The sequence below is a fragment of the Lissotriton vulgaris genome, chromosome 2_1, assembly GCF_964263255.1.
Source record: "Lissotriton vulgaris chromosome 2_1, aLisVul1.2, whole genome shotgun sequence".
NCBI classification, from domain to species: Eukaryota; Metazoa; Chordata; class Amphibia; order Caudata; family Salamandridae; genus Lissotriton; species Lissotriton vulgaris.
In genome coordinates this window covers 60,937,269-60,959,504 of record NC_141687.1, presented here as the reverse complement: position 1 = coordinate 60,959,504, position 22,236 = coordinate 60,937,269, and the positions used below count along the sequence as shown (strand labels likewise).

The 22,236-nt window shown below is 45.8% G+C and overlaps 1 protein-coding gene across 3 annotated transcripts in view; it reads left to right on the top strand.

Moving 5' to 3' along the window:
* The window catches only part of SLC11A1 (solute carrier family 11 member 1), a 247,802-nt gene that overhangs the window by 114,675 nt on the left and 110,891 nt on the right, over positions 1-22,236 (top strand). For all 3 annotated transcript variants that reach the window (XM_086954462.1, XM_086954461.1, XM_086954463.1), the window contains exons 5-7: positions 7,734-7,840; positions 16,486-16,556; positions 19,231-19,298. In XM_086954462.1, coding sequence (XP_086810588.1) covers positions 7,734-7,840; positions 16,486-16,556; positions 19,231-19,298 — 246 coding nt within the window. The remainder of the gene's footprint in view (positions 1-7,733; positions 7,841-16,485; positions 16,557-19,230; positions 19,299-22,236) is intronic.

Below are 22,236 nucleotides of genomic sequence, written 5' to 3'. Positions count from 1 at the left end.
TCGTACTTGCTAATGTCAAGGGAGATGCAGTAAGCTTTCAGGTGTCTAATCCTTTGCTGGCGGTTCCCAATAAACCCCAACAGTTACCGAGAATTATTGTGGCGGCTTATAGAACCGTGGGCCGCAATAGTTTAGGTGTCAAGCCTTTCTCTGTTAAAGAGAAAAAGCAACCCCAAGAGCCAAAGTCAGAAACAGACGAACAGCCCAAGGCTAAAAAAGCAAAATTGCCCAAAAAATAAAAAACAGGGTAAACAACAACAGCAGAAACAGGAGTCACGTCCTGCATCTTCAGTGCCTGCGTCTACAGAACGTGTTTATGACTTGCGCGATCGCGCGACGATAAAATCACCTATCGTTTTCAGGTTTCTGAACAACGCTCTCCTCGTTCTTTTCAGGACTCATCGATCTCATCGACCGGTAGTGGAGAAGACGACAGAGGTCGGGGTGTCCAGCAGGGATGCAACCAGGCCCGCCCCAAGGACAGTAAAGGCAAGCAGGACTATTCGACACCGAAAAGACCCCAGTTTCAGAAAAAGAAAGTTGCCGCTTTAACAGCGAGATATGCCACAGATAGTGAGAACGCAGCTTCGTAATCTGACATGGGCGCTGACATTGTTGGACAGCGCGGAGGAGATTACCATAGTGCGAGTGGCCCTGCGTCCACTACTGCAAGTGACAGCGACTGACCAATTTGTTGTTGTGGAGACAGCTGGTACTAGAGTGGCTCCCCCTGATAGACTTTATGAAATAGTCCTTTTAATTGAAGGTGACATACAGCGTACCATAAAAGGGATATTTTGGGAAAATCTTGCAACTACCTATGACATTTTGTTAGCGGAGGCTGACTGGCCCCCACCTTTTGTGCTCGTGGCTCCGAGAGGGGAAGAGGTAATCCTCCCTAGTTTCGCGCACACGGTCTGGAAAGAGCATGCGCTGAATTTTGCAGAAGAGTGGGCTAAGGCTCTTGCGCCGGCTTTGTACCGTACACATTGTGGGTGGGATCAATTTTCCCCACACCACGAGATTCCTTTGCGGTCTATGCCACAGCCTCAACCTCAATATTCCATCCGACGTGAAGCTAAGGCTTCCGTCGCGGAAGTTTACGTCTCCATAACGACCTGAGGGTAATAGTGTTGTGAAACGAATGAACCGAGATTTAAAGCAGTCTTTGACAGCTAGAGTTATAGGCACTGGCAGGAACTGGCTGGCCCACCTCAATGGCATGCAGCGTGCTCTTAATAATCTCCCTAGAATGTCTCTGGGTGGGTGGACCCCATACGAAATGCTCTTTGGTATCAAGATCTTTGTACCGGGCCTTCACGGTCTAGACCAGGCGGCGGTTGCTGCCTCCTTTGAAGTGGATGAACATTGCAATGTTTTACAGAATCTACAAGAGACAAGAGACAAGAGACAGTCTTTCAAAGGAAAATTTGCCTTCCACCTCGGATGATGCGTTGCAGATCCCGGTAGTTGGCTGGCTACCCCAAGTTGGAGAACTGGTTCGAGAGAAGATCGAAAACAAGAAAGAATTTGGTCCCTCTTATCGAGCTCCAGTTCCAGTGCTTGGTGTGAAGGGCACTAGAACAGTCATTTTACCACCACTTCCAGGTCGTAAGGAAAATAGGTACATCTCCATTGACAATGTCAAGATGCACAGAGTGGCCGATACTTCTTAGTATGACACCGGCGGTCTCATGTCCTTCGATTTTGAGAAATTCTGTTTTGGCTCCGGCTTCTAATCCAATGCCTGATGTTGCCATCGAGATGCCTACAATTTCTAGTCCTTTATTGAGTACACTGCCTGGTACTTTACTTAATGAAACAGACTACACTTACCCAACTGACTTATTGATGCCTGATTTGCAAACTCGTTTGGCTACGGAATCCAGATTTTCATTTGACACTGATTCACACACATCGGGGAAACATTCAAGAATTTCTGTTATGACAAGACTGTTTAAAAAACATTTTTTGATTCCCCCTTGGACCTACATTTGGCTGGTGCTTTTTTCAATTTACCTTTTTATGTCAATTGGCTTTGTGGTGTATTTTTTCCGACTCGTGAATGGACACTATGTCGAGGAGAGAACATGCATCCGACATATCAATGGAACATTGGCTCCCCATTCCTCATCACACAGATTGAAGAGAGACTTGGTCTTTGTTAACATCACTGCTTGACCTGTCTTAGATGGGATTGTATGGGATGCTGTTCGATTTCAAATCCATGGGCCCACTGAGGGTATAAATGTCCCTAATGTGCTTTGAGTTTCAATGGGGGATGTAATTAAAAAATATATACATTAGATGATTGGGATGTCCAGGCCGTAGAAGCTTTGTTTTCTGATTTGAAATATTATGCTGCCTTTGATGCTGAAGATTTGTATTTAGAATCTGCTAATTACGGTGATTTATATTGATTTATATTGTTACTAACATTTTGGCAATCATTACCTCCATAAAGCTAATACCAGGAGGAACACATACAAGGCAGTTCTTCTTCCTTTTTTTCCTTCTTTCCTTCCTTCTTACTTTACCGATTTTAATCAGTCGAATCCCAATGCATTTTATTTTAAAATGACTGAAAAGTCCACATCCAAAGTTAGACTTACCGATACTAAATTATTGTATTCAAAGTCCTTTCTAGACCAGTTGGCTGTTGGGGGCTATGAGTTGTGGAAGGAAACCATTGGCCTTAAATCTGTTTGGGGTTCTAAAAGCTGGCAAGTGCAAGGCACTGAGGCTTTGCACCGTGCATGCCTCATCCCGAACCATATGTTGTTTTTGAATTCTACGATTTCACAGACAACTTGCTTTGGATTGGCTACTACTAAAAATTAAATGCTCCTTCTTTTCCTGAATTAGAAGAATATTCCGGTTGGAATAATGCCACTAAATTTTTGATGAGAGAGCTACAAACTCTGTTGTTAAATTCTTCCTTTAACCTTTCCAATTTGGATCCCAAAGGTTGGTTGCTCTGGCACAAAAGTGCTGACTCTTGCCAGCATCGTTTTCTGGGTTTAGCTCATGGTTTTTCACAGGTCAGGGTGGATCCCCGTTTTGAAAGTGGCCATTCTGTGACTAGCTATTCTGTAGGGAAATTGTGTCAGAATTGGCTCAAACATTCTACCTTGGCGTCAGTTAAACTACATTTGTCTAAACTGACTGACGATGTTGATCTGAATGATTTTATTAAGGGCCTGGCTAACGGTAGATCTAAAAGATGGATATATGCAATTTACAACAAAGTCTGGAAAACATCCCAGATTGAGGCAGCTACCCACATTAGGGCTATAGATCAAGCCAATTTAGAAAAAGTGCTAGCGGTTGTAGATAATAGCATAAACACGCTCTCTTCCCGTATTTACACATTAGACAATATTGTATCATCTGTTGTTGATATTGTGCAAGATGTAGTGTCTGTTCTGTACCATGGTCAAAATCAATTGTGTTCTATTATGCAGTTTGCATGGACCCTGCAGACCTTAAAGGCAGGAAAAGTGCCCTGGCATTGCATGAATACATTGTCCTTGTTTGCCCCGTTTAATTTGACTGATAAGCAACGTTTACTGTCGATGAAAGATGCATCTTTTTCTATGTTACACATTGAAAGGTTGGAACCTTTACCATTCTCTGTGTCAGAAGCCAATACTGCAACGTGGCTTATCCACGGTTTAATAACTCTCCCGTTTCCTCTGTTCAAGTTTGAGGGATGTATGAAGCATTTTGCCATTGGTAGATATGAGCCTCTTGGCAGTGCTTATATCTATGAAGCTTGGTCACTTCCATTTACCTGTAGATGCCTTAGGGAGGGAAAGGAAGTTTATTTGAATGGTGAAGATTGCACTGAAACACCGGATCACTCGTTGATGTGTAGACATACCCAATTACACGGCTCCTGTAATCAGAATGAGCCGAAGTACACCTGTGCCTGCTATCGTACCCTTATTCACATTACTGGCAAACGGGAGTTATTTACTTTTAAATAATGAAGATTGTTGTGGGTTAGTAGCGGGAATTGCTTATGTTGTTACCGTCAGTGAAAGGGTGGTTTGCTGTAAAAATGTAATGTATGCTCCTCAGCATGGGAGACTTGATGTTTCCATCTGACCCAAGATTCCGACCTTGAAAGCAGAGTTCAACAAGATGAGTCGCATAAGAGCTCTATTGTCTCAAAAAGAAGTTGCTTTCACATCTGCTCGTGAAACATTTGTCCTTCCGTGGCTAACACCCGCACAGAAGTGCATGCTTTATTGAATACTGATTTGCCATTGCATTTCGGTGAGTTAATTCACACTATCTTCAATGCATCCTCCACAACTGGGCTGGCTCACTTTTTTAAAGTTGTAAGCAGTGGCCTTGTCACTTCTTTTCAGACTATATTTGGTGTCTTTCCAGCATTTTTTCATTCTATTTTTTCTAGCCTGTTTGGTGGATTTCCCTTACTGCTGGCTCTGGCGTGCTTTTACTGTTTTGCTTGTTTCAAAATGGATGCACATCCTGTGCTACAAGGAGAGCTGTCTCGGCTGGGGCTGCTTCGCGCCCGAATGCTTAGTTACTATGGAGCGCTGCCTCTTGCAACATTGAGTGCAGCTTATGGATTATTGTTTCGATTTTCCTACTTCACATGCGTCCAGCCTGTCTTTCATTGCCTGATTTGCGATTTCGAATGTGCCCTGGATTTGTGTCTCTGCAATACGGTGTCTCCCGATGCGGATTATAATCAACTTATGAGCCCCTTAGTTGCTCATGAATTGCTTTGTTCTGACGGAGGTATTATGGCCTTTGCAGCGATGCATGGAGTACTGGGTCGTTGGAATGTATTCACTGCAGCACAAGATTTCTTGGCACTCAGCTTCATTGAAAACCCACCGAGTTGTCCTCTGATGGTGCTAGCAGCTCCGGTAATAGAGGAACATGTATGTTCTTTCCCTTTGTTAAATTGGATGGCCGAGTTATTTTTGGATGAGAACAGTGACTTTCTGTTGGAGGCTGTTGCTACATATTTTGCATATTCATTATCGGGATGAGTTATATCTACTCTCTCTCATCTATGACCGACGCCACTTATTGGACATCGGCTATTTTTTTTACTTTTTCATCAATATTTTTTTTGGGCCCAGACCTATTGACTTTGCTACGTCCAGAGGTTACATTTTAATTTTTTTTGACAAATTGAACTGTTGACAGACTATGAGATGTTGGCTTCAATTTTTTTTTTTATCTCTATCGTTCTAGGAACAAATTGGATACTTATGTTTGGACTATTGTTCTTGAACTCTGCATTCCTAAATTTGCCCCTTATCTTATCTTATCTTATCTTATCTTATCTTATCTTATCTTATCCGTGCTCGGATCAAGGGAGGGTGTCATGGAAATAGGCTTTGCCTTCACACTGTGTTAAGTTAGCATGAGCTTATTAGAAGTTTAAACGCCATCTTTCCTTTCTGCTGCTTCTGCACACAGCATATATTGTTATTAGTGCTTTGAGCCTAGTAGACTATTTTGCTTAACATGAGAATAATATGTTTTCCTGTAGTATCAGCTTTAATTGGTAAGCCATGTCTGTACAGTGAGTGCCGAGGCCTTCAAGGTTATTTCAATACAGTGGTTGTTGTTCAGTCTGATCAGCGCACGTCCTAGACATAACACATATACTGCTGTGGCCAACTCTGGCTTTTGGCGTGTTTAATAAGGCACTGCGCAGAGCATGAACACACACTTGATGAATATTCGCATGCAGAGAGTTGGTGTAGTAGATGTTGTGATCCCTTTCTACTAAGACCAGAGGTATGGGGCCGCCCTGATAAAACCCAAAGGGACCTTCTTTAGATATAATATAATATACTAGCAAGGGAGTGTAAGACTTAGGTGTAATTTAGCCTTCTTCCCTTTAGCATTTTAACATGCTTTCTCCCTTTGTATTTTATGGAATAGTAACTATGCTGATAACCTTGTTGCTTATAATATGTTTGCTTGTATTAGCTAAGATACTGCGCCTGAGAACACGGCATTAGAAATAAATATTTCAAATTTACACGTGTCCTCAGTTTTCAGTTTTCAGTTTATTTTATTATGATTTGGAATTCCAAGGAATTCCACATAAAAATAAAAAAGAAAACATCATTCATACGAGTCAATGTGCAAAACAGTCAAGAATTACAACATCAATATTGTTAAAATACATTCATTAAAAAGTAAGAAATCTCTTTTCTTCAATAATCTTTGTCACTACAATAGTCGGCATAATTCTCGTGTGGAACACTTACGGTCAATATCAATCTTTTCCCAATTAGAACCCTGTAATGGTTATCACCCTGCGTTAACAAATTAACTGACGTTTTGAAGGTACACACATGGAATAATATACAATTTTCAACCAATATACACATATCGATAAAACCAACACAATTAAAAACTATCTTTCTGGGGAGATGATCATGGAATAGTATTAGCAGCAAATATCCTTAAAAAGTGCTTAATAGAAGTGCTAGTGCAATAAGTAAAGTGCAGAATGCATAACCCATTATTATTATTTTAAAAGACATTTAAAAATTCTTTAAAAAAACAAACATTTTTAAAACATATCAATTCAGATGGGGGGAACAGTAAAACATTACGAGCCTGTTCTGCTGTTGAGATGTTATACTGTAAAAACCCATGCCTTAAGTATCTGTACGTGTGCTCACTTACTACTCGTTCTGGACTGCTATGTTAGAATAACGAAAAAGTGTTCATGTGTTCCACGTGACCTGAGGTGTTCTAAGTTCATGTTCTGGGTTGTCTAATCATTGGGGGTGTGTAAGAACCAATGAGACACTGATTGCTAGTCTGGTAGGGGATTTTGGATACTAAGGTGAGTTTTGGCACACCCTAATTCACTGAGGTTTCAAGTCTCTATGCACAGTTCTGTGTAGGAGCAGAATCCCTGCAACACTTCCAAATAGAAATAATCGAGTGATGTTCTTAGAACACAACTCCTGCTGCCATGGGTGCTGGGGCCACCCCTCCCTGATGTAGTACAGGAATGTCTGTCAAGGTTATCCACATTCATTAAGTAAACACCTGAGCAATTGTCCTTCATGAAGAAGGCCCTTTTAAATGCAGTCTCCTGAGCATCCTCATTGCAGAGGACATGGTCTATAGGGCCATCCTACAAACTGCCTGTCCTCATAAAATGTTCCCAGTTCATGTATTCCCAGGAGCTTCCAATGCACAGCTAGAATGTTGCATAAATGGGTCCTTATGTGAACCATGAATTTGTTTCTTGATCAGACTCCACATCACTACCAGGCCTCATTGGATATATATAGCCAAAGCAGGTGCAGGTAAGAGCGGTGCTGCAGGTAAGAGCAGTGGTGCTCGTGTGGGGGGGATTTCGATGGACGAACCTGAGGGGAAATTAATTCTTATTTAATTTTCCTTAGTCATCGTCTGTCGAAATCCCCCTCACAGCCCCACTGCTCTTACCTGCAGGGGCTGCGGCTGGCTATAAATATATGTGTATTGGCTCGCTGTAGTATGGGGAATTACATTTGCAAGTGAGTGAGTTTCCTTCACATGAAACAAAGCCTGGCAGTTACCTCTTCTGCGTGACTGTCTTGGTTATACAAAGCTTCATCTTTAATGTCTTCAATGTCTTCAATCGAATAAAGCTTTCTATGACTTGAGTTGACAATGGACTCACACAAGCATCTTCCTGGATTCTAGTCTTTCCGTTCCTCTTCCTCCAGGTTCCACGCCTCCTTCTTTGGATCCTGGTGGAGATCGCCATCATCGGCTCCGACATGCAGGAAGTCATCGGCACAGCCATTGCATTTAGTCTCCTCTCAGCTGGACGGTAAATCCATCCCTGGTTTTTTCCTAGCCCAAATTTGGGGACAGACTAGTGGATATGTGGTTCTCTCTGGGATACAAATCTGTCAGCTGAAAAGATCATTGTAGCCAATTAGATTCAAAAGTAAACTGCTTTGGTTGTCGTGAGACGGTGACAGGGTTTTATTGTGTTGTGTAGGGGTAAGACCAGGTATTTCACGCCTATTGTTAGTATCTGAGTGGAGGGCTCTATGTGTTTTACAAAACTTCACTCAATCTAATTCTCAAAGACATCTTAGGGATCCAGGTCTTTAGCAAATATGTGGACTCCTGTTTGAGCACTGAAAGTGAAGACACAGCTTTGCAAAGCACTCAACATTAATAAACCCAACTAAGTCCAGTTCTGGTGTTTTAAGTGGGACCTGGGTAGAGATGCAATACTGAGAGGTCAGTGAGAGAAATATTGAGTAAAACCCCTACATCCATGGAGCACAGTAACACAATCAACACCAGAAAACGTGAAGCAACATTGGCAAATCTCCATTCACTGGGAGAGTGCAAGGACAGTGCTGTTTACAGCAGTGCAAGCTTCCCTCACACACACAGAACATGTGCAGCACTATTGGCAATCAGAAGATCTCTGTTCACTGGGAGAGTGCAAGGGCAGTGCTGTTTACAGCAGTGCAAGCTTCCCTCACACAGAGAACATGTGCAGCACTATTGGCAGCAGGAAAATCTCCGTTCACTGGGAGAGTGCAAGGACAGTGCTGTTTACAGCAGTGCAAGCTTCCCTCACACACACAGAACATGTGCAGCACTATTGGCAATCAGAAGATCTCCGTTCACTGGGAGAGTGCAAGGACAGTGCTGTTTACAGGGAGTGCAAGCTTCCCTTACACACACAGAACATGTGCAGCACTATTGGCAATCAGAAGATCTCCGTTCACTGGGAGAGTGCAAGGACAGTGCTGTTTACAGCAGTGCAAGCTTCCCTCACACACACAGAACATGTGCAGCACTATTGGCAATCAGGAGATCTCTGTCACTGGGAGAGTGCAAGGACAGTGCTGTTTACAGCAGTGCAAGCTTCCCTCACACACACAGAACCTGTGCAGCACTATTGGCAGCAGGAAAATAGTCATTCCACCACATTTTCCACATGACCCCTCTTAGAGCATATTCCCCTCCTAGGAAATATTCTTTTCATTCCATTAAATAATTTATTATTCTGTGGTAGGCCCAGGGCAATTTCTTTCCCTTAGTAAGCTATCAACAAGTTAAACCCTCCAGTTTTATATCCTGGTGCAAAATGTAAATGGTGCTCCTTTTGCCCCCTCCGAAGTTTCGAAGTGCCATGCTCACACACGGAGTTTCAAACACGCAAAAGGTGTTGAGAAAAATGACTGTCAGTCTAATTAATGGCAATCGCTCATGGTACTATTTCATCCCATTGTTCTATCGCCCACCATGACAGCTTATTTTAGACCCAGCCATATGCAAATCAGTCTTGACCCTGCTCCAGTAGGAACACTCCAGCCTGAACTGCAAGGCCAGGTCCTCCCTGAACTGGAGCACAAGCAGCCCCGGACTGGTTTCGCCTTGATTGGGGCTCTTCGGTGAAGTGTAGGTTGGTTCCAGTGGCACAGTGAGCAAGGGTCTCACATCTGGGCATACCCGTGGCCACTTAGGGTGTTACATCAAACACAAACAGTGATGAGAGATACTTGTAAAAAGTCTAACCACTGACAATGACTCATGTGACATCCCAACCCATGTGTGTTTTGCCCACCATGCCACCTCAGTTCGGACTCACCTATATGCAATTCAGTCTTGACCCTGCTCCAATAGGAACAGTCCAGCCTGTATTGTCGGGTCCTCGCCAAACGAGAACATAAGCAACCCAGGACAGATTTCGGCCTGATTGGGGCTTGTTAGTCTGGGGTAGCTTGTTTCCAGTGGCACAGTGAGCAAGGGACCCCCATCTGGGCATACCCTTGCCATTTAGAGTGGTACATAAAACACACAGAGTGGTTGGAGGAATACTCGTAATAAGTCTAAAGACTGACAATCGCTCAAGTAGTATTCCAACCCATCGTTCTTTTGCTCACCGTGCCACCTCAGCTTGGACCCAGCCTTATGCAAATTAGTATTGTCCCGGCTCCATTAGGAACAGTGCAGCTCAAACTGCAAGGATTACTGCTGTTACCTGACAAAAGCTCATCTGCGTAACTGCCAGTGACTTTGCTAAAAACCCAGGACATGCTGGCAACAAGACAGTCAGAACACACTTATGTCAACAAGTTACCACTGCAACTCTTGTTGCAACTGTCATAAGTAACAGAGTCTTTGATAACCCAATAACTGTGTGTGTTTACAACCACACCATGGTTTTCTGCAGTTAAAGCTGACGAACAGCCATTAGCAGGAAACATTTTCTCTTTCATTTCATTGAAGCCTTTGCAATGGAACAGACCTTGAAGTAGGTACATGGCCATGTAGATACCAGGGCTCAAACCAAAAACCTTCAAATTGAGCAACTAAGACTTTATGCTAGGCCCATAAAGTGGCAGTAATCTAAACTGGTGTTTTTCCAGCACGAAAAACACCAGTTTACATTACTGGCACCGCTTTTACAACAACAGAAGACGTTGGGATTTATCACGATCCTATCATATACAATCCAATATTAATGATGACATTTGGACATTAGGACTGGATGGTTAATACTCGACAAAACCCTTTGCTGATATATTGGGGCCTAAACTACTTTGATGATGAATGGCATCTAAAATATGATCTCGCTCTTAAATTGCAAGTGTGCTTGCAAATAACTGAGTCACCATCCATCCGCAAGTGAAACGCAATATACGAAGGAAAACAAATTTACATTTACAGGCCCTGAAGTCACTACTAATGAGCCTTGAGAAAGCCCTGTGGGCGAAACGCGCGTCGCCTGCTGTGGTGCTTCTTGTGAATTGTGAATATTAAATACAGACCTCAACATAAGAAGATCTGATTGGACTTTTTGATTTTCCTTTTTCTTTCTCCTTCCTTATCTATGACATTGTGGAGTTCTAATATATAGGACGTGGTATTTCCACTGGATTGTTTGGAGAAATATTTACACATTTGTCTTTTTGGAAATAATGAATTTGGGGTGCTCAAGTGTTCTGAATTTGCTCGTATGACCTAGGCTTGATTCCTAGGACGGATTGACACTTTGGTGAGTAGGTGTTACACACCTTTAGAGCACCCCAGCCATAGATGCTGCTTGACCAAACAAATTGCCTCCTTATAACTGGCATGACACTGAGATGTGCGGCTCAATGTAAGCAAGCCCATCTTCTTGTATTTGTACAGACACTGTCTAGGTAACCACTGGCATTGGTCTGGTGGATTCACTGTTCGTCTGCCTCGCTGGCATTGGGTGGGCGTTATGCCAGGTGTTCCGCAGCTGTGGAATGCCTGCGGCCACCAGTCAGCAAGCTTGTCACACTGTCCTCAGTGGCTCTCCCGTGATCAGTCTAGATCATGAGACTCAGTGACGTCTTCAGAGTGTTGCCTGAGATAAGCAATGGTGCTCAGTCATCCTTATGTCTGGCCCTGGTGATGTGATCTGCAAACTCTTCCAGAAGTTGCCAAACACCGGAAGTGATAACGAATACAACACAGTGGTGGCACAACTAGAAGCGTATCGAAACCTCAACTAAACTTGAACCATCAACAACGCGCTGTGCAGACAGTGAGCGAGAGTAGGGAGATGCACAGTGCACGCAGTGAGTGGGAGTAGGGAGACGCGCTGTGTAGACAGTGAGTGTTTGTAGGGAGATGCGCTCTGCACGCAGTGAGCGCGAGTAGGGAGACGCCCTGTGCATACAGTGAGTGGGAGTAGGGAGATGCGCTGTGCAGACAGTGAGTGTTTGTAGGGAGATGCGCTGTGCAGACAGTGAGCGCGAGTAGGGAGATGCGCTGTGCATACAGTGAGTGGGAGTAGGGAGATGCCCTGTGCAGACAGTGAGTGGGAGTAGGGAGACGCCCTGTGCATACAGTGAGTGGGAGTAGGGAGATGCGCTGTGCAGACAGTGAGCGCGAGTAGGGAGATGCGCTGTGCAATCAATGAGTGGGAGTAGGAAGATGCGCTGTGCAGACAGTGAGTGGGAGTAGGGAGACGCCCTGTGCATACAGTGAGTGGGAGTAGGAAGATGCGCTGTGCAGACAGTGAGTGGGAGTAGGAAGATGCGCTGTGCAGACAGTGAGTGTTTGTAGGGAGATGCGCTGTGCAATCAATGAGTGGGAGTAGGGAGATGCGCTGTGCAGACAGTGAGCGCGAGTAGGGAGATGCGCTGTGCAATCAATGAGTGGGAGTAGGAAGATGCGCTGTGCAGACAGTGAGTGGGAGTAGGAAGATGCGCTGTGCAGACAGTGAGTGGGAGTAGGAAGATGCGCTGTGCAGACAGTGAGTGTTTGTAGGGAGATGCGCTGTGCAGACAGTGAGCGCGAGTAGGGAGATGCGCTGTGCAATCAATGAGTGGGAGTAGGGTGATGTGCTGTGCACACAGTGAGCGCGAGTAGGGAGACGCCCTGTGCACACAGTGAGCGCGAGTAGGGAGACGCCCTGTGCATACAGTGAGTGTTTGTAGGGAGATGCGCTGTGCAGACAGTGAGCGCGAGTAGGGAGATGCGCTGTGCACGCAGTGAGTGGGAGTAGGGAGATGCGCTGTGCATACAGTGAGTGGGAGTAGGGAGATGCCCTGTGCAGACAGTGAGTGGGAGTAGGGAGACGCCCTGTGCATACAGTGAGTGGGAGTAGGAAGATGCGCTGTGCAGACAGTGAGTGGGAGTAGGAAGATGCGCTGTGCAGACAGTGAGTGGGAGTAGGAAGATGCGCTGTGCAGACAGTGAGTGTTTGTAGGGAGATGCACTGTGCAGACAGTGAGCGCGAGTAGGGAGATGCGCTGTGCAATCAATGAGTGGGAGTAGGAAGATGCACTGTGCAGACAGTGAGTGGGAGTAGGGAGACGCCCTGTGCATACAGTGAGTGGGAGTAGGAAGATGCGCTGTGCAGACAGTGAGTGGGAGTAGGAAGATGCGCTGTGCAGACAGTGAGTGTTTGTAGGGAGATGCGCTGTGCAGACAGTGAGCGCGAGTAGGGAGATGCGCTGTGCAATCAATGAGTGGGAGTAGGGTGATGTGCTGTGCACACAGTGAGCGCGAGTAGGGAGACGCCCTGTGCATACAGTGAGTGGGAGTAGGAAGATGCGCTGTGCAGACAGTGAGTGTTTGTAGGGAGATGCGCTGTGCAGACAGTGAGCGCGAGTAGGGAGATGCGCTGTGCACGCAGTGAGTGGGAGTAGGGAGATGCGCTGTGCATACAGTGAGTGGGAGTAGGGAGATGCCCTGTGCAGACAGTGAGTGGGAGTAGGGAGACGCCCTGTGCATACAGTGAGTGGGAGTAGGAAGATGCGCTGTGCAGACAGTGAGTGGGAGTAGGAAGATGCGCTGTGCAGACAGTGAGTGGGAGTAGGAAGATGCGCTGTGCAGACAGTGAGTGTTTGTAGGGAGATGCGCTGTGCAGACAGTGAGCGCGAGTAGGGAGATGCGCTGTGCAATCAATGAGTGGGAGTAGGAAGATGCGCTGTGCAGACAGTGAGTGGGAGTAGGGAGACGCCCTGTGCATACAGTGAGTGGGAGTAGGAAGATGCGCTGTGCAGACAGTGAGTGGGAGTAGGAAGATGCGCTGTGCAGACAGTGAGTGTTTGTAGGGAGATGCGCTGTGCAGACAGTGAGCGCGAGTAGGGAGATGCGCTGTGCAATCAATGAGTGGGAGTAGGGTGATGTGCTGTGCACACAGTGAGCGCGAGTAGGGAGATGCGCTGTGCAATCAATGAGTGGGAGTAGGGTGATGTGCTGTGCACACAGTGAGCGCGAGTAGGGAGATGCGCTGTGCAATCAATGAGTGGGAGTAGGAAGATGCGCTGTGCAGACAGTGAGTGGGAGTAGGGAGACGCGCTGTGTAGACAGTGAGTGTTTGTAGGGAGATGCGCTGTGCAATCAATGAGTGGGAGTAGGAAGATGCGCTGTGCAGACAGTGAGTGGGAGTAGGGAGACGCCCTGTGCATACAGTGAGTGGGAGTAGGAAGATGCGCTGTGCATACAGTGAGTGGGAGTAGGAAGATGCGCTGTGCATACAGTGAGTGGGAGTAGGAAGATGCGCTGTGCAGACAGTGAGTGGGAGTAGGGAGACGCACTGTGCATACAGTGAGTGGGAGTAGGAAGATGCGCTGTGCATACAGTGAGTGGGAGTAGGAAGATGCGCTGTGCAGACAGTGAGTGTTTGTAGGGAGATGCGCTGTGCAGACAGTGAGCGCGAGTAGGGAGATGTGCTGTGCAATCAATGAGTGGGAGTAGGGAGATGCGCTGTGCAGACAGTGAGCGCGAGTAGGGAGATGCGCTGTGCAATCAATGAGTGGGAGTAGGGTGATGTGCTGTGCACACAGTGAGCGCGAGTAGGGAGATGCGCTGTGCAATCAATGAGTGGGAGTAGGAAGATGCGCTGTGCAGACAGTGAGTGGGAGTAGGGAGACGCGCTGTGTAGACAGTGAGTGTTTGTAGGGAGATGCGCTGTGCAATCAATGAGTGGGAGTAGGAAGATGCGCTGTGCAGACAGTGAGTGGGAGTAGGGAGACGCCCTGTGCATACAGTGAGTGGGAGTAGGAAGATGCGCTGTGCATACAGTGAGTGGGAGTAGGAAGATGCGCTGTGCATACAGTGAGTGGGAGTAGGAAGATGCGCTGTGCATACAGTGAGTGGGAGTAGGAAGATGCGCTGTGCATACAGTGAGTGGGAGTAGGAAGATGCGCTGTGCAGACAGTGAGTGTTTGTAGGAAGATGCGCTGTGCAGACAGTGAGTGTTTGTAGGGAGATGCGCTGTGCAATCAATGAGTGGGAGTAGGGTGATGTGCTGTGCACACAGTGAGCGCGAGTAGGGAGATGTGCTGTGCAGACAGTGAGTGGGTGTAGGGAAAGGCACTGTGCAGACAGTAAGTGGGAGTAGGGAGATGTGCCGTGCAGACAGTGTTTTTAGGGAGACGCGCTGTGCAGACAGTGAGTGAGAGTAGGGAGATGCACTGTGCAGACAGTGAGTGAGAGTAGGGAGGCGCGCTGTGCAGACAGTGAGCGTGAGTAGGGAAACGCGCTGTGCAGACAGTGAGCGTGAGTAGGGAAACGCGCTGTGCAGACAGTGAGCGTGAGTAGGGAGGCGCGCTGTGCAGACAGTGAGCGTGAGTAGGGAGGCCCGCTGTGCAGACAGTGAGCGTGAGTAGGGAGGCCCGCTGTGCAGACAGTGAGCGTGAGTAGGGAGGCGCGCTGTGCAGACAGTGAGTGGGAGTAGGGAGATACAATATACAGACAGTGAGTGGGAGAAGGGAGACCCGCTGTGCAGACAGTGAGCGTGAGTAGGGAAACGCGCTGTGCAGACAGTGAGCGTGAGTAGGGAGGCCCGCTGTGCAGACAGTGAGCGTGAGTAGGGAGGCGCGCTGTGCAGACAGTGAGCGTGAGTAGGGAGACGCGCTGTGCAGACAGTGAGTGAGTGGGAGTGAGGAGGGGTAAACACTGTCCGGATAATGAATGCAGATGAACTACTGTGCAAAATACTCTGCGGCTGGAGGAGAAACAGGTGCAGTGGCTGGAGCAGGAGCAACAGATGAGCAGCGCCCAGTGCACTTTCACTCCTTTACAATGAGTGTGGGGGGGAGGGGGAGGGGCTCAAAGTCCCACTTGTAAAACCCTTGCACAGCAGCTGTTTATTTGGAGTTTCGCCCGCTAATGGCTGTATTTTATTTTATTTATTTATTTTAAAAGTTTTCTATAGCGCTTGCTCGACCCGTGGGTATCAGAGCGCTTTACATACACACCGTAGGGACAGAAGAAAAATTGCATTAGATAGTAGGCAGGCGGTAAGAAAGCAAACAGAGATATAAGTACAACATAAAAATTAGGTAAACAGTGCAGGAGAGGGAGAGAAAAAAGAAAACAAAGGCGGCTAACATAACCCGGTCACCATCTATCCTTGGATGTCAGGTGAGGGAGGAGTCAGCTCGGATATGGAAGTCTAGGTTCGTTGACCTTGTCAGTCGGGAAAGTATTTGTTGAGGAGATGGAGTCCCAGGTCCCTCTTGAAACAGGAGGAGGAGGGGGTGCATCTGAGGTCTCTAGTGTCCCAGTGAGGTGCACTTACTGCTGGCATTGGTGTGTGAACTGCTGGCCACAGGTTCGAGTCCCAGGAACCCTTCATGCTCGAGAGGATAACAATGAGCACCAAATACCAACTGCACAAGGCAGGCAGTGTGATGTACATTCCCCAAGTGAAACTTGTAATGCATGTAGCACTGGAGAGGATGCAGACATGGTTATCTTCACCCGGCCCCTACAGTGTGTCCAAGTTCACATCACCCACTCATTCTGCCGACCCTCAGTGTAAACAATGACCTCACTTCCCGATGAGCAGGTGACTGCACATGTAGTAACCCGCAAAAGTGAAAGCGACGCGTTTCCCGGGCTTGTGCACGCACTGCTGAGCCGGTATCAGGCGATTCACCATCAGCAGAGCAGTGGGGTGGGGCGAGAGGCAGGGCTGACCACAGCTGACATCCTTCCTCTTCTCCCTTGCAGGATTCCCCTGTGGGGCGGCGTGCTCATCACCATCATCGACACCGTCTTCTTCCTCTTCCTCGACAACTATGGTGAGTCTGGGGTGAAAAGCATCACCAGCTGCAGGATTCAGGGTTTATTTTATTTTATTTATTTATTTATTTATATTTATTTTATGCGTTTTTATACAGCGCGGACTTTACCCGAAGGTGCCAGAGCGCTTCACAATAGGAACAGAACTGATACATGAGGAGAACATTACAAGTGAACAAATTACAAAAGCAAACGCTAAGTTACATGAGGCAAAAGTGACAATTGTGAACAAACAAAATACAAGAGGTAGCAAACGGTGCATTACAGGAGGAAAAAGTGACAAGTGTGCAGGTTACAAAAGCGTACAAAGTACAAGTAGAGGTATAATACTGCAATAAATGGAGGACACTCAAATACAAGAACAAACTTTACGTAGGCAATTGTGCAAGTATCGAAAGCAAACAAGATGTAAGAAGTAGCAAACAGTGTGATACAAGAGAAAAGTGAAGTGTGCATGTTACAAAAAAGTGCCAAACACAGGTACAAGGATAATACTGCAATAAATGACAAGAACACACTGGGAAGGCACTTCCAAAGTCATGGAGAAAAGGATTCTCTATAATGGAGGGTCTTCCTTCAGATAATCGAGAGGACGTGAATTAAATTTGGAGGTGTCTTTGAAGGAGAACTTTGAGGTCAGTTTTGAAGGCCTGGGAAGAGGTGGTGGTCCGGAGCTGAGGCGGCCCTGATGCACCCGCCCGCAAACATAATGTTGTATTTGTTTAGGACTTTGAAGGAAATGTTAAGGTGTTCCATAACCATACATTAAAGAATGCAAACTCGGCTCAATGACGAGTTATGAAGGGATCGATGGTGAATTAAAGCCGCCCTTCCCTCCACCTTGAAGCTGCCTCTTACCTATAGCAGGGTTGTACATAGGAGGGATTGCTTGCACCTGGATCCAATATAGGTTTCCGTTCTCCATGGAATTGCTAAAAAGCCCTCACAGGCTCTTCTTTATTAGGCCGGCGCGGCCTGTTTGCCGTGGAGGAAGTGTTGGCTGGCATACATGCAGACTCCATCCCCTCCAATATTGTGCAGCGCTTTCTACCTTTAGAGGGGATTGCCTTTGTGGGCCTTCATTTAGGTAAATAGGGATCCCCCAGTCTCCCAGCACTTGGATCTCTCAGTGGGAGATATGGCTTCTATCTGTAGTCAGGGGTACAGGGTCTCCTTGAAGAATATGTAAGGCCCCCTCTGAAATGGCAAATCAGGCAAGTTAGTGAGAAAAATCCCTGTGACACTAGTTGAAAATAATTAATTGTGCAATTACGTCACTTACCACTCACTTTATTACCAGAAAAGGCCACTTTATAACTACAGGTTTGCAGAATCACTACATCACAATACAGAACTTACATTATAAAACTGAACCTCACTAATACATTAAAGTCGTCTCATTCACCCCTCCCTTAAACTCCCAACTTGTGAACACTGCATCAACCAGCCCCAGGACTCTGCCACCTCGTTCCTTTCTTCCTCCGTTCACAGCCTTTGCTTGCATTCCCCGGTCTCTCGCATTCACACCCCAGCAGGTATCTCCAAGCGCACCCCCTTAGTGCCTGTCCATGGTAATGGCTCCCCGCTGTGCATGAGCTCCTGAATTCATGCCCTCATATGCCATTCACTCCTTGACCCCGCCCCTCCATCAGCCTTTCCCTGCTCCCGGTCTTGTGGCATGTGCCACTCCCCATAGTTACACCGGGGGAGACTAAATATCGCCTAACTTCCTGTGGCTTGGCCTTTACTTTGCTCCTGGCAGGGCACAAGTCCTAAAAAAAGAAGTGGGGGGACTCTGATGTCACAACAGGAAGTGACGTCACGAAAGGTGGCTTGCACCATCAAACTCATTGCCTCCCCTCGCTCACCCCTTAGATGCGATTGCATCAGAGAAGCCAGTGCATGAGCAGCGTTCTGAATGGGCTCCGATCTCGCCCCAGAGAGGCCAAAGAGTGAATGTGTGGCTCCATTTGCTCTAGTTATCGAGCTCCCGGTAAATTAAGTGGAGGGACGCCGTCCACCCGCGTGGTACCCCGACCCTGAGCCCTGGCTCCTGGGGTGTGCAGTCAGCAATGCCTTGGGACCAGCATGGGCCTACGCCCTGCACCCCCACTGCATAAGTTCACTACATAGATATACTTTCATCCTGTATTTTAACATAAGGACTTAGGGAGGGTCCAGGAGAACAAGAGTCCTCTGGCAGCATCATCGGAAGCAGAAACCACAAAGTACAGAAAATAAAAAGAAGACTTGAAATATGACCTTCATTAAGTCCCCGCTCTGATCAAAATGCTAATGTAAAAAAACCGAGAATGCATAATGTCAAAAAACTCTGACAAAATGAAAATCCTAAAATAAAAAGAACTTAAATAATGACCGAACTAAAAGACAGGAAGAAGAGACAGTGTCGAGGGAGCTAAACAATTTCCACAAATAAATCATTAAATAAATAAAGTCATCTGCGTCTTGAGGTAGGTACTTCTAAAACTCATCTCACACTCTGTAAGAGAGAAACAACTTACTGGCTCACTCCTTGGTGTCTGCTAAAGAGTTTACGGAAAGGTTAGTTACCGTATTAGAATGTAGAATTGGCTGAAAAGAAGTTATTTGGAAATCGCGATTGTTGTGCCAGTTGTATCTCACCTCTCACATCTTCTGTCTCTTCCCTTTCAGGCCTTAGGAAGCTGGAAGCCTTCTTTGCTCTGCTGATAACCATCATGGCTTTGACATTTGGCTATGAGGTAAGCAAAGCACCACCTCCCTTGCCGTTGTTTGGGGGATAGCTAAAACGGGAGGACAGAGAAGACAGCAGCCCAAATGGTAGAGGAGACATAAGGTACCCTCGTGATGGAGGCTGGAATCTGGAGCCACATAAGGATGAAGAAGAAGGCAATCCCAAAATACAGATGTCAAATCAGAGCACCTGTGAATGTGCTGGGAAAGATAGGAGCCACCAAGAGTGATGCCGCATGAAAACTGGGCAAAAGTAGGACAGAGAATGTGTAAGACAAGAGAGTAAACATGATAAGAGACATACAGGAGATGTGAACACTTCAATACAGATTCAAGAGGAGGGAGGCCTCCAAGAGAAGGAAAGAGATGAGAAGCTTCATAGAGAGATACTGCATAAAACTACAGATAGCCCCCTGAATAAAAGAAATAAGATGACAACATTCCAAAGAGGATATAGGAGAAGAGAACCTTCCAAGACAAGAATAGAGATGAAAACCTTTCAAGACATACATTGTAAGAATCCCTATCCCCCGAAAAAAGAAAAGCGACTAGAGCATTCCAAGAAAGATACAAAAGATGAGAAACTTCTAAAGAAAGAGACAATAACCTTCCAAGAGAAATACCTAAGAAGCAATTTCTCCAAGAAAGATAAAGGGGAAGCAAGCTCTTCAAAAGGAAAATATGTAGAACATTCTTAGAGGTGTAGGAGAATAGAATACTCAATGAGAGATACAGAGAAAGGACACTTCCCCAAAACACAGAAATAGAGAAATCTCCAACAAAAAATACAGGAGAGTGGAGAAAAGAAGTGAGAACTACCAAGAGTCAGGGGGAAATTGGAGCCATCCAAGATGGGTCCAAGAGATAAGAAGATGCAAGAAATGGGGAAGATGATCACAGGAGAATTAAAAACTCTGGCTTGCATATATGGATCTTCCATCATGCTGATAGAATGTTCTCATTCATAAGGAGGTGAGTACCCTCCAACAGAAATAAAAAAACGGAATCCTCCATTGAGCAAGGACATGAGAACCCTAAGAGGGATAAGGAAGAGAATCCTATAGAATGACATGTGACTCTTCCAACAGAGATCAAGTGATGAGAACATTTTGGAGAGTTACAGGAGCTAAGAAGCCTCTAACAAAGATAACAGACATGAGAATCCTCCAACTGAGAGACCAGAAACATGAACCTATCAAGAAGACTACAGGCAATGAGAACCTTCCAAGAGGGTTTAGGTGATGAAACACTTTCAAGGGTGATACAAGAGATGAGACCATGACTAAGAGTCACAGGGGGTGAACCTTCCAACAAAGAGACAGACAGTGGGAACCTTCCAAAATAGGTACCGGAGACGAGAATCCTCCAATAGGGTTAGAGGACATAACATCCTTCCAAGAGGGCTACTGGAAATAAGAATCATCCAGGCAAGAGCCATGGAACAACAACCCTGGAAGAAGGGTACATGGGATGGAAATTCTCTTTGCAAAATACAAGCAATGAGAACTCTCCAAAAGGGAGACAAGGCAAGATAACTCTCAGAGAGAAAGACACAGTGTGATCCTTTTGGGGGAGATAAAGACAATCAGATCACTTGGAGAGGGATGTAGAATATGGGAACCTTATGAAAGGGATACAGAAAAATAGTATGCTCCGAAAAGGATGTATTAGATTAGAAAATCGCTCATAGAGACGTTCAGAAGATAGAAGTAGTAAAGGAGGAGGGACCTCTCCAAAGGAGATATAGAACAATTGGACACATTAAGAGCGGTAGATGCATGAGATAAGAACCATCGAAGGCGTATTAGACGAGAACACTTCAAAAGGAATACAGGTGATAAGAAAATCATCCCTTTCACAAAAAGACAACAGATGAGATCCCTCCATGAAAGGTACATGAGAAGGGAAGCCCCCTCTCACCAAGAGGGACAGCAAACAAGAACTTTCCAATATAAATCTATGGGGTACAAATCTCCTAGAAGGTTGAAAAGCACCAAGAGGAGGAATAGAGACAATGAGACTCCTCCAAAAGACCGAAGAGAGAGGCTGATTCTCAGGAAGCGTGCAATAGATGAGGATCTATGAAGAAGGAAGGAGAAGATGAATGTCCGCAGCCATATAAAGAAGGTGCACCATTGATACGTAGAAGGCAGGAGAACTGACCTTCAAAAGGGTTTAGGAATAGGAATGATGCAGTCATCAGCGGGTAGGATATATGGCTTGTTAGGAGAGAGCCTGGGAGTCAGAGATAAAGTCCTCCTTGGAATTTGGAACAATGGTAAGACTCTCTTCTAGAGTAATGTTGGACATGAGGCTGTACGTCGTTGTATCACAGTCACAATATCAGCTTTCAAGCATTTTGTATACACTATATTGTCTCCCACTATGACAACATGGTAAGTATATAAGTATATTCTTACTTCCACAGCCACTGACCTACAATTACCTTGATTATGTAATAGTAGGCGATGCAGTGAGTGCATCATTTCATTGGGTTGGTATTTTGACTGTGATATGGTGAGGGCGTCTGGGCCATGAGCTTAAACTTGGGCAAAGTCAGGAGTACAGTCCTCAACGGGATCCTTATTGGACAGCCTGCAAGATGAAAGGGGGGGGAAACACGTGGCATAAAAGAAGAGGAGGACATGGGTTTTAAAGCCTGAGAGCAACAAATCTTAAAAAAAGATGTCTCATTGCTCTTCATTTCCCAAGCCTCTCTCTTCTTCAGAGAAAGAAAGGAACAGATGTGAATTTGATTAAATGTCTTGCTAGAATTGGTTTTAGTTTCTATTAATGAATTCATGTTTTAGATGTGTGATGTATATATTTGTGTGTATTTGTGTAAGATTTGAGTGATAAATCTGAGAAACTGCGATGTCTATATGGAAAAACAAATTAACAGATGTGAATAATATAAGTGATTCGTGGCCTGTCCTGTTTCTATAT